This window comes from Pinus tabuliformis, chromosome 8 (assembly GCF_031772625.1).
Source record: "Pinus tabuliformis cultivar Carrire ecotype Pingquan chromosome 8, CPIR1, whole genome shotgun sequence".
Lineage (NCBI taxonomy): Eukaryota > Viridiplantae > Streptophyta > Pinopsida > Pinales > Pinaceae > Pinus > Pinus tabuliformis.
Window position 1 is genome coordinate 1120405202 of NC_142294.1, and position 23474 is coordinate 1120428675.

General features: G+C 38.8%; 1 protein-coding gene across 3 annotated transcripts in view; it reads left to right on the plus strand.

Moving 5' to 3' along the window:
* Positions 1-15262, plus strand: part of LOC149239263 (SNARE-interacting protein KEULE-like) — a 514512-nt gene extending 499250 nt beyond the window's left edge. For all 3 annotated transcript variants that reach the window (XM_089373374.1, XM_089373375.1, XM_089373376.1), the window contains one exon: positions 14639-15262. In XM_089373374.1, coding sequence (XP_089229500.1) covers positions 14639-14695 — 57 coding nt within the window. In that variant the 3' untranslated portion in view covers positions 14696-15262. The remainder of the gene's footprint in view (positions 1-14638) is intronic.
* The last annotated feature ends 8212 nt before the right edge of the window (positions 15263-23474 follow it).

Consider the following 23474-nt stretch of genomic DNA (forward strand, 5'->3'; position numbering starts at 1 on the left):
GTAACAATACATAGTACAATACTCCTCACAAGTACTCAGTACTATCTCCACCTGTTACACACAAAACTAGCTCAGATCCGAAAAAGTCACAGGTTCAAATCTCCTCCGCTGCTTTGCCTGTCTCCACTGCACAATCCTACAAGAGAATCACGTGAACACAAGCTACAATTGCCTTGATATTGGCCCACACTGCGCAATCCTCATTGGCATTACTCAATCCATGCATGTGCAAATCTCATGCACAACTGATAGTCACAACTCACCCTTTCACTTACCTCTAACACCTGTCTCTATTGAACTGTCCATGCACTGAGTTAACTGATGTATTCTTTAGTTTCTTTATGAGTTAATAATTAGTGAATTAATTAATATTTAATTCACACAACTCATCACTAGTGTATTCTTTAGTTAAACTAAATACAACTAGTTCAATTAAGTCAAACTGAACACAACTCCATCAACTCCACATCCAACTCCACAGAACTCACATGCATGAGTTCTAACTGAAGTCTTCCATGCAATAGCTCAACTAACACATAAGAAACCACGTGATTCCTTTTGTCAGCTACATGTGCCACATCTGTAGGTCGAAGTGAAGTGCTCCAAGAGAATAAGATAATGTTTAGAGTCCAAATATTACTAAGGGCTAATAATATTTGATTGTTTCTATTTTTAGCCTGGTAGTCTAAAAATAGACTCTGATCACTCCGCTGTGAACCAAAAATAGAAGTCCATCTATTGTTCCCAACATGACCAATCATCCATAAACAGCATCTTGCAACTCATAGACCATGATCCATATGTCTAAAAATAGACTTTGCGCCAAAAATAGCCTGCAGGCCCACTTAGTGAAGGCGACACCTTTCCACTAAGCTCCATCATCTTGTTGCATTTTCAACACTCCCTCTCAACAAGATATGGATTATCTGCAACCCCTATCCTGCAACTCTGGAATGTTCTGCATGCAACACATTTGCCCGGTCCACTTTCTCCAACAACACTTGGAACAAAAACACTCCCAACTGACCACTCTGTTAGGCTAGGAACATACTCTGATGTTGAAGCTCTACCTACTGCTGACAAGTGCTCCCTCTCTGACATCTGCGCTACTGCAACATCTCCATGCATCTCGCACCATTGCACACTTCTCTGTGCCACCTAACACTGTGCAAAACACTTGTGCCTCTCGCATTGTTGCAACCTGCTAGCTATGAGCTGTCCTGGGATTCCCTACACTGTCACTCTCTCTACTGCTCCATCTGCATCTGTCTCTACCCAATCAGTCAGTTCCTGCTACTCCACATCGGGGCTCCCGTAGCAAGGTCTCATCCAAGAGGTTGGGTACCTCAAGGATCTTGCCCCTCCTGCTTGGGACGATCAATCCACATCACCCCACCTCCTACCTGGAGGTATGGCTGCATGCGATCCCTCAGCCCACCTGGCTCGAAGTTTCCCTTCCCTTGTTGTGGCTGCTCCACAACCTCCTAAAGCTGCTGCACCAATCGTGGCTCCTCCACAATCGTCTGAGACTTCTTCTGGCTCTGCATGTTGAGAGGTAATATACCCTCCCTCTCAACCACCAAGTCTCCATCAGTTGCCTCGCTGCTCAAGGCTTTGTATGCATCTACATGCAACTGATAAAGATTCCTAACTCGAACCCCTATCTTTCGGGTTTCTCCAGTTGTCTTGTTGTGCAGGAAAGCCTTTCCCTCGCTGAAAACAACATCATACCCCTTGTCTTCTAACATCGCCACAGAGATAAGATTCTTCTTCAATCCTGGAACATGCATCACTTCCTTCAATCTGAAGGGTTTACCAGACTCCCTCTCAAAGGAAATGGTACCGATACCGGTCGCACTGTATCTACCATCTCGCTCATCTCGATGTGCACTCCTTTCTCATCCAAATCAGAAAACAAATCTCGATCTCCTGTCATGTGAGAAGACGCACCACTGTCCAAGAACCATACCGATCCCATCACACTTGATACCAAGCATGCGATCAGCGAAAAATCTAGCTCAAACTGCGAGGCTAAGGCCTCTCCCGCTACAGATCCAACAGCTTGCTTATTTTTCTTCTTCTGTGGACAATCTCTGGCATCTCCATTCTCAGCTTTGATGCTTATGAGTTTATCCTTGAGCGCCATTCCACCAGCTCAAAACTCAACCGCTTCTGATCTAAAATTCGTGAGAACAAAGTATTTCTTGTACAGAGATCGACTGTATGGGCATTCACCGGATATCTCACCTTCCAAAAGAAGGATGAATCCATAAGCTACCTGGACCGATTACAGACTCTGCCTGAAGAAATAAAATGTAAATGCTTTCTAAATAATAGATCTGATGATCAATCCCGCTTTGATATCCTGTAGAACTTTTTCTACAAATCAACCAGCTCCGATACCATGTAGAAATTTTGAATAATATGACACTTATTCACAGAGATTATCCCGATTATACACTATTGCGGAATACATGCATAATACATAACCTCCTCTACGTTGATCATCAATTTAGCAGCATTAAAAACAATGAAACATCAATCGCATGCGCACATTAACACAGTATGTAACTTGGGGAAAGCATACAGCTGAAAACCCCACACTATCTGTATATTATAATGATTGAGAACATGTAACAATACATAGTACAATACTCCTCACAAGTACTCAGTACTATCTCCACCTGTTACACACAAAACTAGCTCAGATCCGAACAAGTCACAGGTTCAAATCTCCTCCGCTGCTTTGCCTGCCTCCACTGCACAATCCTACAAGAGAATCACGTGAGCACAAGCTACAATTGCCTTGATATTGGCCCACACTGCGCAATCCTCATTGGCATTACTCAATCCATGCATGTGCAAATCTCATGCACAACTGATAGTCACAACTCACCCTTTCACTTACCTCTAACACCTGTCTCTGTTGAACTGTCCATGCACTGAGTTAACTGATGTATTCTTTAGTTTCTTTATGAGTTAATAATTAGTGAATTAATTAATATTTAATTCACACAACTCATCACTAGTGTATTCTTTAGTTAGACTAAATACAACTAGTTCAACTAAGTCAAACTGAACACAACTCCATCAACTCCACATCCAACTCCACAGAACTCACATGCATGAGTTCTAACTGAAGTCCTCCATGCAATAGCTCAACTAACACATAAGAAACCACGTGATTCCTTTTGTCAGCTACATGTGCCACATCCGTAGCTCGAACTGAAGTGCTCCAAGAGAATAAGATAATGTTTAGAGTCCAAATATTACTAAGGGCTAATAATATTTGACTGTTTCTATTTTTAGCCTGGCAGTCTAAAAATAGACTCTGATCACTCCGCTATGAACCAAAAATAGAAGTCCATCTATTTTTCCCAACATGACCAATCATCCATAAACAGCATCCTGCAACTCATAGACCATGATCCATATGTCTAAAAATAGACTTTGCGCCAAAAATAGCCTGCGGGCCCACTTAGTGAAGGTGACTCCTTTCCACTAAGCTCCATCATCTTGTTGCATTTTCAACAGTCCCTTGCCACTGCTGCCTAGATATATAAGTGTAGCTGCTACCCTTGACAATCATGCTATACCTTGCTGCTATCCCCTTGCTGCTGTCCCCTTAGCCTTACCATATCTGTTCCTGTCCCATGTGTCTTAGCAGCACCATGTAGCCCAGCTGTCCCATTTATTAGCATTGTTGTCCTGGGCATGTTTGAGGGTTGTCCCTGTTGTGAGGGTCACCTACAACCCACCTTTTTAGGTGTATTAGGCTTGCATCTAGGGCACTATAGGTTAGCGTTAGGGATGCCTTTAGACTGCGTTATGGCTTCTCTTTGTTGTGATAAGATTCCTCCAAAACTGCGGCTAGGGCATGCTTCCTTGACAGTGGTTTTTGACTTCTTCTTTGATAGTGTCTAGGGCTAGGGCAGCTCCCTTAGTCTTCTTTCCTCCAACATCTAGGGCTTCCACTCCTAGATTTCTCTTCCACTAAAACCCAAGACAAGTGGAGAGAAATCAATATAGAAGTGTGTGTGAGAAATGACTCTCAAGTCATCTCCTTTTATACTAAAACGTTGAGCACATGTGGGGTTTATTTGGTTGCTGGCTGACCTTGACGAATTGTTTTATAACACAAATAAATTTATAACTCCATGAATACTTATCGGAATCGAATGACCTTTAGATCAATCCTACACCTCTCAATGAAAGGGATCCAAGAAAAATATCAGTTGCCATAAATAAGATGACCCACATGGAGTTTGGCCCTAGTTGCCAATTTTAACATCCTCCTCGTGCTACTCCTCCTCCGAGTCCTCTTGTTGCCCCTGTTCTAATGGATCATTTGGCTCTAACCATGAAAGTGACTCGTCCAAGATGGGCACCTCAAACTCCACCCTCCACTGAGACAATACATCAAATATTGTCTAAGGAAATGGCATTTAGATCCATTGGTGCTTCTATTTGCTTCACTCAAAGTCGGATATTGTAATGTGTTGACCACTAGAGTGGCACCTGATGATTATATGAAGACCCCATGCCCAAGGATGATCCAGAGGACACTTGTACCATCAGATATCATTAGTAAACGGAGTTTTTTAACTCTACTTCTATTTTCTCATCATCTTTCTTGTGCCCAGATTCCACACCCTACGGGAAATTGTAATAAGTTATACTAGTAATGATGAGTTTTGAGTCTGTAGCAGGCCTAGGATGTTTGGACTCGATCAGCAAATGAGTACACCTTGGAGTGTTTTTTTTATCTAGTTAATTATCCCTTCTTTTTCAGAGGCAGATAATTTTCTAAGTTTTTTCACTCATGTTTTACCCCAAAGCTGGGGTGACGATTTGAAGGTTGAGCCCCTGACACATCTTAGTGTCTAGAATCGATGTATATTACCATATTAGATCACACAAAAAATTTCGTGGAATTTGGTTAGGTCTAGTTAGTCATTTTCTAATTTTTTAGATTTCCCGCAGGTCAAAAATTGCAAATAAAATTGTATTTAAATTGTAATAAGTGTAGTCTAGAGAAGTTGTATGGGGTATGAGTAATCAAATTTACACTTCTCACCCTCAACTTTCTACTATGACACTTTGAGGGGTTTATAATGTGTTTTGGACCCTTAAAACCCACTTTTCCTAAGTTTAGTGGGAAATCTGGCTATTAATTAAGCCAGAAATTAAATAAATGGAGAAAAATAAATATCCACACATGCTAAATGTTGTGTAAATGAAGTGGAAAATTATGGGAGAGTTAAAGTGAAATCGTAAGGTGATGTGGACTCCTAAAATCAAGGAAATGACATGTGCTCAAATAAAATCGAATTTCTGGCATTAAATGAAAAAACTACTTGGAAATTCGAATTTGTGAAATTAATGCACATTTGGGAGGATTTGGGAGAATATTTAGTGAATATTTTTGTGTGAAATTATCCCCACATGGGTTACCACCCATATACACTTGTCATTCCACTATAAAATTCGAATTTGGCACATAAGGGAACAAGAAAATGATGTCCACTTGCTAAAATTCGATTTTTACACTTGGCATTGGAGCCCCATTCAACAAATTTGAATTTATCTTTGGGATTGTCACCTCATGCCACTTGTTTAATCACTTCTACATTGGGATTGGCTCCAATTCCATTTGTCATTGTCATTCTTCATTGGGATTTGCTCCCAACTCTCTATATAATAGAGCCATGGGCTCTCACATTGTAAGAATATTGTTACTAGCTATTGTGCTTGCGGAAATGTTGCTGCCTTGTACACTTTCAGAAATATCAATAAAGACTTTGGGATTTCATTCATGGGGTGTTGCTCCTTTTCGAGTGTGATGAATTGTTGAGCATTGGTATAATACCTTTTACTCATGCTTTGATCTAATTTGTTTCCATATGCTCTTGTAGATTTGTTAATGTAGAGCTATCTTGCATTGACATTTGATTTAGAAGTAAGCTCTAGGTATAGAATGCTCTAATTGGTTTTAAATAAATCTCTAGATTTTCTTATCATTGTTTATTGCTAAATCTATATGGAACTAATTCTTGATTGAAGTTTTGTAGAGGGAACACCTTGTTGGGATTACAGAATCAAGCGTGAGGGGAAGTCTTTGGAGAGACCTACCCACTCTTGATACATTCTTAAAGGAGCTCTCATTTGTTCTTTGAACCTTCATAGTCTTATCTTACAAAGTGGTTTTGCAGGGATTTCGGCCAATGTTTTAAAACTCCGACTCTGCCGGCTTGATTTCAGTGACTCGGTCGTTGCAAAAAATACATTAAATATTTATTTTTTATAAAAACACATAATTTTAAAGATTTTCATTCATGTTTCCAAACACACAGCATTAGAATATAGATAGAAGACAACATATGATCAAAGTAGGCTCATGAATATATCCATTATATCAAAATGGCACCCAGTGCACTGTCCAATACATACACGATTTTGATATAGAGATCAAAACAAAAACACATAACCAAGGAGGCTATAAATGGCCTCTACAACAAATCTCTGTGACCAATACTACTGGCTACTGCTAGAGTTGCCAACATCATCTGGCTCAGTGTTACTTGGGAGCGGGAGCAAAAGTGGGGAGCGAGAGCGAAAACGGGATCGGGAGCGACATTTTTAGAAGCTCCTAGTTTGGGAGCGAATCCCAGAGGAGTTCAACAACCAATGTCACTAACATCAAGGTACATAGAGGGATTGGTGCTCTTGATTAAATACGAGTTCCATACCCTAATAGATGACAAAATTCAATGGAAACATTGCAATCCTCTAATCTTGAAATCCTGAAAAACTGATACGTCTGTTGGATTTTGAATGAAATCTAAAATTCTACTTTCTCCATATGAAATCCAATGAGGCCGGAACCACTCTCAAACATCCTGAGTCATTTCATGGTAATGTTAAAAGTTTAAGTGAAAGGATGAAAATGGAGATTAAGGAGAATGTCACTTTTATTTTAAGAATTTAACATTACCATGAAATTTGAATAGCATAGCAATACTATGAGAGGGGAATGGACCCCAAATAGCATTTAACTAATTTAGAAAACACCTTGGAGTCCCCAACTAACAGTTAAATTTTTTTTTTTAAATATGAAAAATCGCATTTTTTTTGGGGTTACAGGCCACATTATTGCAGAACCGGCCGGGTTGACCGAGTCATGCAATAACTCAGCCGAGTTAGTCATGACTCGGCCTCCCGTTCCGTTTTTTCTGTCGGGTCACAAAAAATCCCAACGACTTGGATCAACTCAGTCATTTCGGATTCGATTCGGCCGTTTTTTAAAACATTGATTTCAGCACATAGCTTGTACACAAGCCGAGAACTTTTAAATTTAAATCTCTTTTAAAAAAAACATTGTACTTCCTTTATTTAATTTGCTATCTAAGAGCTTGAAGATGGCTAAGCAAAGACGAGAATTTACTCTCACTCTTTAGCTTAGCCTCTTGTAAATTATAATTGTACATACACATTTTATCTTGTTAATTTTTCTATTAATACTTAACTTGTTTTGCAGCCATTGTTTAGATTGTTTGCTAACTCGTGTGGCAGATTTTGAAGAACAACTTCCCGCAACATCTAACAAGTATTTGCAAGACCTTTGGCAAGTGTTGGGGGTTCGATTTCCAAGGAGGTTGTGAGCCCTTTTGAGGCTTATTTTGGCCAAGTCGAGTTCACTAGAGGGCTGCTCATTTTCCTCTTTAAACCGTGGGCATTTGGAGGAAACTCACACTTTGTTTCCCTTGCATAAGTTTTGTGAGATCTTGTCACTACTTTCTCAAGAAAGGAGGTCTAGTGTCCAAGTTTCAAGCAATTATTGTGAGGACTCTCCTTGAAGCATAGTTGAGAACTTTGAAGGGCCCTCTTCTCATTGTAATTTAATAAAAGATCTAACTTGCTTGTGGGAGCTTGGGATTTCTCCCATGGTATCCTATCTCCCCGTTTAGAGGGAGGCTTCTCTTGGGTGGATTGACATTTGCATGGTTTAAGCTTTCATACTTCATTCACTTACATGCATGCTTTAATTGGGAATTAACACAACCTTACTATCACATTTCATTAAGTTAAATTTTGTTACAATTTCATTTGAGCTTTGCATTTTCTTTCTCATTGTTGCTTGGAACTACAAGCTTACACTTTACTTTGGGCAATTCATCCTTTACATGCAAGCATTTTATATTCTTAACAAACTTTGATTCGTTTCCATTTACCTTGGTAAATTGTTTCATGGGCACTTGAATACATGCTTCAATTTTATGCTACATTGTTATCTTGAATATTGGAGCAATTTATTGTCATTGTCTATTTGAAACAAATTTTACTTTCAAACAAATTACTTGTATCATTTTAGTTCATTGATAAAACACATGCAACACTTGTAAGCTAATTTTATTCCTCCAATTGAAGTTATAATTGCAACTTATGTTGAATATTATTTCATTTTCAAGCATTGCAAATCAATCTCTTTGAAGCATTTGCATGTATCATTATTTTAATTTGGGGAATTAACACAATTTGCATTTCATCTAGGCATTTTAGTGTAGGAAGGCCCCAAGCCTCATTAAAATTTTACCTCCAACATAAGTTGATTGAAATAAACATCTTAGGGATCCTCTACTCCTCTATTGACTCCTCACTGTGAGATCCATATCATTGGGCAAGAGTGAGGTCTAAGGATTGAAGAGTTAAATTGTAAACTTGTTGTAGAGCTAATTAATAAAATTAACCAAGAGCACTTTCCATTACATTTACTTTACTTGTCTCTTGATGGTTTGAGTTTTCATATGCAAAGTCTATTCCAAAAGCAAGTATTGTAATCATTTCAAACAAGTGTTTTTTTTCATGTTTCGAGTCTAATTGCATACTGATGTCTTGGTTTAGCACTTCCTTTCTTTTACATTTCCAAGTTAATTATTAATTTTTGTGTTTTGGCAAGATATGTTTCACATGTTTTGATTTATAAAGTTGATTATCTCAAAAACATTTTGTATCTTACATATCTTGTGCTAACAATTCTTATTTACATTTCAGAGTGACTTTGTTTTCTCTTTTGAGAGCATTGCATTTTACTTTCAACAAATATATCTTTAAATTGTTGAGAAAATTCCTTATAAGACACTGGTTTTATGGTTTTTAATCATATTAATGATTGGCATTGTTATTTCAAGTTGCTCACTTCATATTTGCTCATAAATCCTTAAAAGTAATCTATTTTCACTATAACACTCTCCTAGAAACTCACATATTTTAACTTAACTTTTCATTAGGGACCACCCCCCTTAGCTAACCTAGGAGATAGCTCAAACGGAGAGAGTCGGGATTAGTGTGATAGCCCCTTCTCTGAGTTCCCTGCCACCAACCACACCTTGTGGGGTTGAAGGTTTTTCTCACTGACTTGTAAATAGGTGTAGGTGGCGAGGTCAACATAATGCACATACACTAAATCATTGAGGCATGCAAACTCCAACCTGTAAGAGTGTCAAAAAAAATAATGAGTCTTAAGTCTTGATTCTTGACACTTGAGGATCATAAATTAAAAACTAAAAATTACAATAAATGTAACTGCTCAACTGAAGGCTGAAGCTCAAAGTTATACCTGTTGCACTTTTTTGAGTGTATTTTCTCAAATACACTCCAATTGCATTCATATCCTGAAGAGCTACATGTTTGACTCAGGATTCTTATGGCCAATTTCTGCAAATTTGGTGCCCTTGCACCATAGCTTCGCCATCAAATATCTACAACAAAATAAAGAAATAAAAAAGTCAAAAACTTAAAACATAATTAAACTTTCAAATAAAAGTTACATAATTAAATTTTAAAAATCTAGAATTATAAATAAGGAAATTCTAAATTGAAAATTCTAATGAGTGATGACTTGTCACTTACGCTACATGAAGAGGGTCGTTTCCCTAATAGCATCATCAAAGCCAAATAGGCCAACACAATCCCGATAAAACTGTATATCGTTATTGATTTTGCTACGAAGCTCAGGATCAGGTACCATCCTCCGAATACAGGAATGGAGCCCTTCCATCACCTCGCCATCAAAATCAAAGGCGCATTTGTATGAAAATGCGAGGTTGAGGAAGAGTGTTGTTGTATGAATGGATCGATGAAGCATCCTTGCCCACCGACTATCAATCACATCCCATATCATATGCTTATCGAGCCCAACAGAACCCTTGTCTGCATAATAAGAACGAATGGCCTCCTTGGCCCTATCCATGGCCTCATACAAATAAGCCATTGCAGGCTTGTCCCCATATACCAATCTTAGAACCTTTACTAAAGGTTCACTAACTGAGCATACTTCTTCTACTCCCTGCCAAAACGTGTCAGAGTACACCATTTTTGCAATGGCTCTCCCGTCCTGTCTCCTATTGTATCTACAATCATGCCACTCATCAGAAACAAACATTTGCTTCAACTCGAACTAGCATCGAAGCAACGATTGAAGAGAATTAAAGTTGGTGGCAAAACGTGTGATTGCAGGACACCGCAACTACTAGTGTACCTCCTCATGAGGCTAAGAACAAAAGCATGGTTATAAATAAACTTGGGGACGCTCTTAGCCATATCAATCACCTCCTTGATGAAGAAGAGTTTCCCCATATCCTCAAACAGCAAATCGATACAATGTGTTGCACACGGAGTCCAGAACAATGTGTGGTGCCTCTCCATAAGCATCCTGTCGGCAGACACATAATTAGCTGCATTGTCTGTTATGACTTGCACCACATTCTGCACACCAATCTCTCAAATGAACCCATTTAACAACTCACATATCGTTGTTGCATCTTTGATATGTGCTGATGCATCCATTGATTCAATAAACATGGTACCTTTAGGACAATGTACCAAGAAATTTAGAAGGGTCCTACCCTTCCTATCTGTCCAACCATCAGACATCACTATGCATCCAGAAACTTCCCATGTTTGTTTCAACTCCGCCAATCTAGAGTTGATGTCCTACTTTTCTGCTTAAAGAATTGGCCCCCGCAACTCCTCATATGTAGCACTTTTGTACCCTGGGCCCACAACAGCAATAGCATCACACATTGGCTGCCAAAATGGATTGGTTTTGGTGATTCTGAGAGGTAAGTCGCTCTAGAAAAGACACCTCCCCATAATTCTCTCTGCTTCTTGCTTCTCCTTTTTTTTAACAATTGATTTTATGGAAAGTTGTGCTCCATGTCCTGTTGGTGGAACAAAAAATGATGACCTCGCACTAGTGGAGCCCCTCCCACTACCCTCAGCCTCAAAATCAAAAGAAGATATCTCGAAAGATCTACCTACATGTTCAACCTTGTTTCTTTCTGCCTCTTCCTTCTTTTTGTCTTTTTCATGAATTGCTTCAAGAGCTTTTTGTATAAGCTCCAAACTAGAAACTATACAAAGCCTAACATCATGTCCATGGAGTCTAGCCAGATGGTATTCAATCGCATAACCCCTCCAGTCATTCTAGTCCCACACAATTTGCATGATAGATATGCCCGATTTGTCCCAACATCAGGCGCCCCGTACTCCCAAAATGGGTCCAAAGCTTTTGGCATATTTGTAGTGAGCTAATTCAAACCTAGGGCACAAAAAAAAACAAAAAAATGGAATTAATGATTAAAGTTACTCCACCCATACACAAAAAATAATAAGTAATAACCACCTCATTTTACAAAATAATTTTTTTGCTACATTATTTGCAATGTGAATTCAATGAAAAATGACAATAAGAGGGTGCATTTGAAAGTTAAAAAAAGAAATGGAGTTTGTTGTCCAAATATGGAGAAAACCCTTGCATTGGCTCATGGGCATGAAAATCATAGCAAATGAAAAAAAAAGAAGCAAAATGTTGGTAGGCAAAGAGGCAAGCAAGAATAACCCTAAATCTATGAAAAAAATCATTAACATAGGGGTTTTTAAGAACATACTTGTTAATGGAAGAAATGAAGATTGTCTCACTGTTCTTCAATCTTTGATCAACAAAAATTTCGTAGTTGGTGGCGATAATGGCTATTCGATCCTCAATCCCTCCTTGACAACAGGGGTTTTTAAGAACATACCTGTTAATGGAAGAAATGAAGATTGTCTCACTGTTCTTCAATCTTTGATCAACAAAAAATTCGTAGTTGGTGGTGATAATGGCTATTCGATCCTCAATTCCTCCTTGACAACAACCACAACGCTCTCCCCTTCCTTCTCCAACACTCAGAAAACAAAAATGAGCAAAACAAAATCACTAATTCCCTTGTCTAGCCACGGACCCAACTGGCTCGGCGATATTTCATATCATTGTGCGATACTTCGTGAGGTATCAGCGATATCTTGGAAATATTGCGATATTTTATCGATGATGTTTCAGCTCCCTGAAAATATCGCAATATTTCCTAATATCAGCGATGGTCCAAAGTATCTCCAACATCCAGCTTGACCCATTTAATGGTTAGTTGACTCACCAACAGTGAGTTCACCTGACCTTTCTTGCTTAATAAACTCGACTTGAACACCTTTGATTGAGATCTCCAACACCTTGATGAATTTTGCATTTTTGATACCTAGGATTGTTGTAACCTACCCTGATATGAACTCGGACTTGCTTCAAATTTCCACATCTTGCCTAGCATTGCCACATCAGCATTGCCTTGTCCACGTCATCATGCCTCTATTCTAGTTCTCTAACACCCTGAGGATTTTGAGACTTGGGTTTTATTCCTCTTCTTCTATAGAGCACTTTTAACATAATGCATGCTTCAAACTGTTCAATGCTAACCCTGTTCTGCAACCTAGAAACTTGTGGTATCTGTTTGACCACATTGACCAGCTGTAACTTGCCACTACCTTCATTATTCAAAAAAAAGTTACATGGCATGCTATCTTCTCATCAAGCTGAACAAAATGAGACCAAAATGATTTTTTGACTTTTGGAATCTCTTGCATTGGGAAACATGAAAAGTTGTTTGTGTGAGAGTTGAGACTGCCATGTATAAGAACTATCATACAGAGTCTATAGACACACAGCCATGCAGTAAGACATGGTGCACCTTGACACGGGCTAGACTAGTCCATACACCGGTGATCACCTATACAAAAAGCAGTCTCCTCTAGAACCACGAGTCTTCAAGTAAGCCCATCCAAGGCCCTCCAATCCTATGCAGGATGTAAGGAACCAAAGATGAACCCAAAGGGACTGGCCATGGTTTGGCCAACACAAGGTCTCGCATGGTTGTTGCAAGGCTTTTGCCTTGTGACCTGGGGCTTACAATGATGGTGAAATGTGCTGCAAAAATCTATATGTACCCCTACTGACATGAGGGGTAACAGGTCCCTTAATTTTTAACATATCTTAAATTTTTTTTGCAGCATTCCTCTGCACCACTTTAGGAGAACATATAAACTGGGAAACATGACCAACTGGATGACTTAAATCTGGTACTGTAGTTATAAGATATATCAAACTAACTACCAGGCTACCAGCTGTTTCGTATCATTTCATCAATATTTTTGAATTTTTATGTGCAGTTAACTTCAAACTGACTTCCGTAGGTGTTAGAGAAGGTTTTCATTCCACCCATTGTGACCGGTTAAATTACTTGTCACAGTAACTCATGTTCATTATATTCCCCAAGGCACCTTATGCCAAAACTCGGCATAGACTATCCTGGCGTGTTGGTCTCACCTTCTTGTTATTCTTGATGGCCATTCAAAATTCAATGTTGACTAATTATTAATGATTAATATCAACTTGTACATAGGGATACTGTCACTGAATTCAAAATATAACTTAATCCCCTCTTATATGGATCACACACCATATCAAGACGACACAAGGCTATATATGGTGGCTACCATAAAAGATTATATTTGCACAAGGACAATGAGGTGTATAAATTCATGTCTTCATCACAGTCTCGAACAACACAGCAGTCAAGAATGGCAATCTTTCTTTTTATAATATCGAGAAGACTGACAGACTAATGAACCGGACACTAATGAGCCTTTCAACTGCTTGAAGGCAGGCACAGTTTATTTTACATTAGTGCCTGCACTTCGTAACATTCAACAATCTTTTTCCATAAGAGTTGTTCTAGGTGGGGAGGACTCTTCTGGTTTGCCATTCCAAAATTATTCAGCTTGACAGAGAGCTCAACCCCTAGTCCAAGTGCTTCAGATTATCTGACTCCACTTTTAGAGATGCAGTGCTACATATGGAGACCAGAAATACACAGAGCAACTAAACTATTACAGAGTCTGAAAGGGAACTTAGCCTTTTTTATCAGTGTCCACATGTTTAGCAAAGAAAATGTCCTCTAAACAGAGAGGCAATAATGAGCACTAAAAACGTATGTCTACTATCTGCTACTTTTTTAGCACTAAGTAATTTTTAGCTCTATTTATGTGAGAAAAAATATTTGTGACTGGTTAGTGAATCTGAATCTACCTGAAATTAAATTAAGTTAAAACTACGCGAGGATTGACTGATGATCTCCCTATCTAGCAATTAATGAAGGTTTTTCATTGTTAAAATATATGTTTTTGATACCCCATCTACAGTTGACTCTGAAGATTGAGATATTAAGAAAATATAATTCTGAAGTGTAATTTGGTGAATTGTTCTGTGCAGAAATTGAAGTTGCTTGGTGATGTTGAGGACCTTTCTTTGGATGACATTCATATTTGATCTGGCAACAATATATGAAGGGATCAGTAAGGACCTTCATATTTGATCAGGAAACAATATATGAAGGGATTAGTAAGGAATACTTTATGCTTATTTTGCTAATCTTAAAATAGCAACCTCTGTTCTTGTAACCAGAGTGAGTTTTTGTATATTCGTGAGTATTTCACTTCTCCAAATATGCACTGGAGGATTGATTTAGTTCAGTGTAAATTCATTTTATATTGAAGAGTATCCATTTATATTTGCAAACCTTATTTGTAATAAGGGAGTAGGGAGTCTGAAAATTAAGCCTTTGTACACTAGTCAACAGAGATGGAAATCTCATGGTATGTAGGATTCACCTCCCCTTTATTTTCTTGTAAACTTCATTTCAGATGTATGACATTTTACTTGCACCATATTGGAGGGATCTTACATTTGAAATTGTTTGGTCCTCTGAGTGGGAAACCCAGAAGAGATCATTTGGAGCCTGATATTGATGGATGTGCACAAAGATGTTGCATTTATGTCAGATGTTTACTGCTGCAGCACAAGGACCCTATTTGCTCAATCTTTTTTCCAATTTCCTACAGTGGTGTCCATTGCTTTAATGTATTTTTCTATATAGGTTCTGTATGAAACCTTAGAAAGTATTAAGAGGACTAGTTCAAAAGCCACTTTGCTCGACAAACTTCATCAGGAAAGAGAATCACATCTATAGATCGGAGACCTTATAGTAATTGATAAGAATAACAGATCCTTGATCACCTACAGCTTTTCATATCTTTATAGCCCTTATCCTTGGGATGGCTTGCACAGCACTTTGATGCATTAAACTGACAATTTTCCAGTCCATGTATTTGCTTTAGTTATTTGTGAATGTATGTGCAACAGTACTGCTTTGAAGGGAAAAATAAATTCAAACTTTTAAAATGCAGAGAGGGGCATGTTGCATGAAAAAGTTCTTTATTTGTGCTGCAGCATAGAAGCTAAACTTGCAGCGTACACATTAAAAACTAAGTATCACCAATTGATAGTTTTACTGCCCATAATCCAAAAGAACGTTGCATCTGCTACTATGAATTGTTCTTTTAATCGGTGTGAGAGGATTCTACTTTTGTCTCCCTCATGAAAGGGAAAGGGAGGCCTTGAGGGTGTCTTAATCCTATGCTACATAGTGCAAAGGAGTTGTTCACTACATAGCATGATTGATGTTACTATTGGGACAAGATCATTCGAATGAACTGGACTTTGTAGTTGTAAATGTGTTTCTTTCTTTCATGCTTCTCCCAATTTCAGATGGAAACAGCATGCAGTTCAATCATGACTCGAGTTCTTCTATTTACTGTCAGAAGATGTTTTAACTGCCATGAAAGAGAAGATTCTTCTTTTGGTATATACCTACCATGACAAATAAGGTCTTTCTAGTTGTAACTGTGTTTCTTTTGTTCATGCTTCTCCCAATTTCAGATGGAAACAGCATGCAGTTCAATCAAGACCCAAGTTCCCCTTTGATTTACTGTCAGAAGATGTTTCGACTGCCATGAAGGAGAAGATTCTTCTTTTCGTATATTCTTACCATGACAAATATGTGAAAGTTCCTGAATCTATACATCAGAAATCCTACTGCAATCAATGGTTTATCATCTCCTACTTGTTTTTACATTCAACAAGATATTTAAATATTAAACAATGATAAAAACACTATTGCAGACTACACATACATATAGTTCATGCACTAAAAATAGAACGAGACAAATACACAAGGGACACCATTATTTTTGGACAAATGTCCCCGGAAAAACCCAATGCGGGAAAACCGGTGCAGCAGCTCTGAGGGTTTTCTATTATTAAGCATTAGTTTTGAATACAACACTGGATGCCCTCTCAGCAATCCAGTTACAGAGATAAAAGTATAGTGGCAGAAACCTAAGTGAGATTACCTCACTTCACCCAGAAAAATCTCTTCATTCCAGCCACTGAACCAACTGTCACCAACTACAACTGCGTTGCCCCCTTGTAGTCGCTGTGTTGGCTTGCATGGAGCACATTGGGACACGGTGTCAGCACTGTGTTGCCTCCTCTGCCTCCTGGAGCTCTGACATCAGCGTTCTTGATTGATCCTGCTGCTCCTTGGCTGAATTCGGACTTCTGTTGGAGGGTTGCTCTACCCTAGCGTTGGAAATGTGTGGGCTCTTCCTAGCCCAGCGTCAGTCTCCCTGGGTCTACATTGTCTCCTCTAGTGTCTCTCTACTGTGTATTCGAGGTCCTGAAGAAGATTGTCCAACCTCAACCATCCCTACCCCTCTGCTATAACAGATCACTTGTTCGATTTTCTCAGCAAACCTCACCCCAAAAAAATCAAACTCACTAATCTCTCAAGCGTATCTCCAACTGACCCTCAAGCCTCCTCCTATACTTTTTTTGTCGATGAATCAACAGCCGAGATTAAGTCCCTAATCAACAGCTAAGATTAAAACAGACTTGATCTTCATCACTTAGAAGGTTCTCACCCATATTCTTATTAATACCCATTAATATTTTTATTTTCCTAGGTTTAGACTTAGGAACCCATTAAAAATATTAATTATTTTAATAACTTCTCATGCGGGTGGAATTTCTCCAAACGATTTCTGGGTTTTGGAGATTTCATGTGTTCTAGGCCCTCCACAAAATTTCGGAGCTAGAGCACATCTGATGCTACCCAAAATCAACACTCCCTCTTAGTGAGGAATGTGCTTAAGTAATACTTCCCAACAGAAGTACTACACTTATCCATTGCATCGGTCTTCCTGTACTACAGCATTGTTGCCCTTCATCTACTGCATTGTTGCCCATGACTCTGCCACTGCCACTGTTACATCTGTACTACAGCTCCCTCTCAAAATGTTACATCATGTTGCCCATGGCACTGCCACTGCTAACTGCTGCACTGCAACTCAGTTGCTGAGAAGTAAGCAACTGAAACTTCACCCAAAAATTGACATGTTGGTCAGTCTAGATGCCACGTGACGCTGAAGCTACCTCTACTGCTAATTTGTGCTAGCCCTATACTGTTACAAACTGCTTTGTGCCTTGCACTGCTACAACATCCACTGCGCTGCCTCAGACTTTAGCACTCTAGCTCTGCCATTATCACTGCATCACACCTTGCTCCAATTGACACCCTTCATTTTCCTGTTGTCATTAAGGGCTCTCATGTCCATATGTGATCCAAGAGTTTGGGCACCTCAATGATCCTGCCCCAGTTCATGTAGTCCTCTCCACTACAACTCCATGTCGCCCCAAGGATCCTGCCCCAGTTCATGTAGTCCTCTCCACTACAACTCCATGTCGCCCCACCTCTTTTCCAAAGGCACATGAGCACTTATGGCACAATCATCATCCTCACCTTCCCTGTCAGCGTTCGCTGGAGTGGCCTTTGATTATGAAGCTTCCTCCTTGCCCTTCTTCTAGGGACACTGAGTGGCATAATGTCAAAGACCCCACACTTGAAGCATCTGACCTTGGAAATATCCTTATTCTTTCGATTATGTTGCCCTTGTTTTCCCGATGATGCAAGAGTTGCATCCTCCTCCTCCTTGACCCGGGCTCCTTTGTCGCTGCCCCTCGCCTTGGTCAACCTCTTGATCTCTTCTTGTCGAAGAGCTGCCCACATCTCCTCCCAACTGGGGAGAGTCGCTCTACCCAAGATACTTTGGAAAAATGTCTCCCAGTCCTCGGTGATTGCATTCATGGCAGTCCTGATCATGAACTCAGGATCTGGTGTAGACCCCACGGAAGTCCACTGGTCTTTAATCCCTTGCAACTTGAGGAGGAAGGGATCGATTTCTTCTCCCTTTTGCATCTGGTATTGTCTCAGCTAATATTCTAATAGCATCTTCCGTTGGATGGAAGTGCCCTGGTACAAGGTGGTCTGTGTCTCCCACATCTCCCTTGTTGTTTCTTTCTTAGCAATGTGTGGTACTACATGATCTTTGACCCCGTCTAAGATCATGCATTTGGCCTTCACCTGGGCCTCCTCGTACTTATTTAGCGAATCAACGTCGACCGGAACAACTACTTTCAAGGCATAGTCCTTGATGCAATGTTTGTCTAGGATTGTCAGGGTCTTGGCCTTCCAGATGACAAAATTGGATGCTCCATCCAATCTGTCCTAATCCCTCAGTCTATGGACTGCCATCTCTACTCAACAAATGTAGGACAGGTTCTCTTCTCCCTCTCCTACTGCTAATCCAGCAAGACTTGGATCTGGATTTCTTTGGCGCAAGAAACCCTCTAAGGAACAAGTTCTTCTAGACTCCCTTTGATTCTTGATTTCCTTCATGGAAATCCTCCGACCAAACGTCAAATGACTCTTCTCTAATTCTCATTTGTTGTTGCAATACGGATCTAGATTTTTTTGGCTAGAAATATGTCAAGACAGTGATTCCCTCTACCTCGGCTTTGTCACCACAGACGGTGTTCTGCAACAATAGTAACAGCGTCCCACCAGCTCCTCAGATCGAATCTTCTCTACTCCACCAGCCCCGACAACTGAAGAATCTGAGCTCCTCTGGCTCTGCGCAATCACTACGTGAGCTAGATCAGCTCCTCCTGGCCACTGCATCACTCCTTCCTGGTCCGGAAAGATGACGTGGCTCTGCGTGAGCCTCATCTGCCCCTCTTTGCTTCTGTGTTGGCCTAGACAGCCAACGCAGTTACTACGTGGGCTCCTCCCAGCTACTACGTCACCCTCACCTGGCTCAAAATGTTGACGCAGGCACTGCGTGAGCCTCTACGTCACCTCTTTTGCACTGTGTCACTCTCCCTCTGCGTCTGGGGCTTTAAAACAACGCTGTCACTTGGGACAGCTGCCTCTCTGCAGCGAATTCTCTGGATCTCCTGTTTGGTGTCTTCAGTCTCCTATGATCTGCAATCCTCTGATATCATGTGAAAAATTCTGAATCTATACATCAAAAATCCTATTGCAATCACTGGTTTATCATCTCCTACTTGTGTTTACATTCAACAAGTTATTTAAATATTAAACAATGATGAAAACACTATTGCAGACTACGCATACATACAAATCATGAACTAAAAATAGAACGAGACAAATACACAAGGGACACCGTTATTTTTGGACAAACATCCCAGAAAAACCTAATGCGGGAAAACTGGTGCAGCAGCTTTGAAGGTTTTCTATTATTAAGCAGTAGTTCTGAATACAACTCTAGATGCCCTCTCAGCGATCCAATTACAGAGATAACAATATACTGGCAAAAACCTAAGTGAGATTACCTCACTTCACCCTTTAAAATCTCTCCATTCCGGCAACTAGACCGATTGTCTTCGGCTACAACTACGTTGCCCCCTAGCAGTTGTTGTGTGGGCCTGTGTGGAGCACACTGGGACACTGCGTCAGCATTGCGTTGTCTCCTCTGCCTCTTGGAGCTTTGATGTCAGCCTTCTATGTTGATCTTGTTGCTATCCAGCTGAATTCGGACTTCTGCTGGAGGGTGGCTCTACCCTAGTGCTAGAAATGCATGGGCCCTTCCTAGCCCAGCGTCAATCTCCCTGGGTTTGCGTTGCCTCCTTTGGCATCTCTCTGCCTCTCTCTACTGTGTATTCGAGGAACCGGAGAAGATCCTCCAACCTCAACTATCCCTACCCCTCTGCTGCAACAAATCACTTGTTCGATTTTCTCAGCAAACCTCACCCTAGAAAAATCGACCTGACTAATCTCTCAAGTGTATCTCCAATTGACCCTCAAGCCTCCTCTTATACTTTTCCTATTGATGAATTAACGATCAAGATTAAGTCCCTAATCAACGGCTAAGATTAAAACAAACTTGAACCTCATCACTTAGAAATTTCTCACCCATATTCTTATTAATACTCGTTAATATTTTTATTTTCTTAAGTTTAGACTTAAGAACCCTTAAAAATATTAATTATTTTAATAACTCCTCATCCGGGTCGAATTTCTCCAAACGATTTCTGGGTTTTGGAGATCTCATGTGTTCTAGCCCCAACACAAAATTTCGGAGCTAGAGCACATTCGATGTTACCCAAAATCAACAAAAAATAAGGTCTTTCAATTGAAAAGAGGGATATCTCATCAATGCCAAGTTTTTATTGTTATAATTGGAGATGGAAAAAGGTATGTGCATCCCTCATAGATTTATAGTTATTGTTTGCTCTAGGTAATAGCAATAATATAGCTAGTGCATCAATATTATCAACCTTGAGATTACTGGAAGGTGATATTACTTTGGTTTTGTCCATAAACATTTGTCCAATGATGTTGTTTTTTAACTCTTAAAGAACCTGGCAATGTGTATTGAAATGGTTATCTATCAATCTAAGATATAGATATGTCAGTGATAAGAATTAGGTTGATCACAGGAGGAGGAGTTCTATTTTGTAGGAATAGGATTTGATTGAATTGTTAAGTTTAGGAAAAAGTTATAGAAGATTTTGATCTGTTGTGATGCAGGTAAAATAACTACAAAGCGGCATGTTTAATAATAATAATAATAATAAGGTCATGGTTTAGATAGAATCCAAATTGATATATAATACCTCTTGTTTATGGAACAAGGGATCCCTCCATGCAATGATTTGACTAGTTAGACTATGCAATAATACATACCCTCCTAGTTCTAAATTTGTAACATACATGAATGAAACACATATAAGCAAGTGTGAATGAATATTATGATAAACATATGCAAATATGGAAGGTTATCTAAAATAAATAGGGACAAATTCAGCTAAATCTTCCATATAATCATAGTGTGGTTTTTCAAGTGTCACATATTTGGACAATAAATGTTTCCTTACCTATGGATGGTTAATGAAAATGTCTCTCATGTTTGTTTTTTCACATCAAAGGCAAAAGTTGATTACCTATTTGGTATTATGAAGGTCATTGTGATCAATTTGAATCGCACACCATATACCACCCACACTTTCCATCTTTACAAGGTTTCAATTTGAGGACTTATGTATTCACAAGTGGCCATTTTTAAATAGAAGAAAGTCCTAATGAATGTGGTATAAGGTGCTCTTTGTCTATATGTAACTTATTAATGGTATTATTTATATTTTGCAAATCGCATTTCAAAGGCAATGCCAATAGGCAAAAACACTTTTTAAAATAAGATTGCTTGATCATAACCAAGGTGAAAGCAATCTTCTTCTTCTTTTTTGTGAATAGCCAATTTATTGGTATGTATATCCTAATTTATTGAAAACAAGTTATTTTCATGTGTTCCATATAGTGGACTCCAAGCCATATTCATGGGGTGCCATTACCACTGAAAATTTGGGAAAAAAATGTAAAAACACATCAAGATTTATTATATCTAAATTCTTATGGGAAACATCAAATACATAAATCATATCTAGCAAATAAGAGGAGACAAAAAAATTGTGGTAAAACCCCAAAGTGTGGATACAACATGGAAGCAACACTGTCTTATTCTTCGTATAATTCTCCCAATTACAATTCTCATAGAGAACATATGTATGGAGTTCAAATGGGATCTATACAACTCTCAAGTATATGGATGATCTAGCCTAATAACTCATATGGTATAGTCTAACAATTAACACCATAAGTTTCCCTCCACTTTTTCTTGATTCAAGACCAATTGTATCAAAATGTATAGTGATAGAGTGAAATATAGACCATTGATTAGAAAGCACAATCAAGGATGGTGATCAACCAATCCATAAATGTTGATAATAAGTTCATCCATAGATAAGAGAGTAGTAGATAATAACCTATAACTCATATGGTATAGTCTAACGATTAACACCATAAGTTTCCCTCCACTTTTTCTTGATTCAAGACCAATTGTATGAAAATTTATGGTGATAGAGAGAAATATAGACCATTGATTAGAAATCACAATTAAGGATGGTGATCATCCAATCCATAAATGTTGATAATAAGTTCATCAATAGATAAGAGAGTAGTAGATAAGAATAGCCTATGATTGTAGGTCACCATTATCTAAAAGATGGATGTGCAATATTTCAAAAATTTATTGAGACCATGTTACATGTGTAAATGCCCTATGAATGATGTTATAATGATCATCATTATGAATCTAAATACAAAATTATATCAAGCGAGAGGAAGCACTTGAGTCAAAGAAGTTGTATTACATAAGAATAATAGGCCAATAATGTGAGATATTGAGATCTTACAACTCTTAATGATGTCTCATTGTGTAGATGTTTCCATAGTCACCATAGTAATAGGTTATACAATGGTAAATGTTTCCACTAGACAATCATTACATCATGGATTGTAATGAATACATTCCTCCTAATGACAACCACAAACATCTTGAATAAGTGAAAAATATAGTGTCAAATTTTGCAGTTGAGTGAAACAATTTACAAAACCACCAATAAGATGCAAGGAGAAGACACTTATTATTGTCAATAACCAATGCAAAATCATTGATAATGACAACATCAATATGTTTGTGATGAAGTGCTAAGCAACTCAAGATAGAGTAGTAATCTACAAACCAATGTATCCTCCAACTATTCACACACACCACTTTAGAAAAGGTGAAGCAAATGAAGGGCTAAATACAAGAAAGATCCTTCAGGAGCAAAGGCATGAATCATCATGGTAAGTCCACAATGTGTCAAAAGTACAATCTCTCAAATAAAACATGAATAATAGTGCAAGATAAAATATTGAAGTGATTCAACAAGTTGAAAGTGTTGATAATCAACTAAAGTACTACAATCAAGAACTTGAATATGATCTTACAAGCATCATCAAGTACAA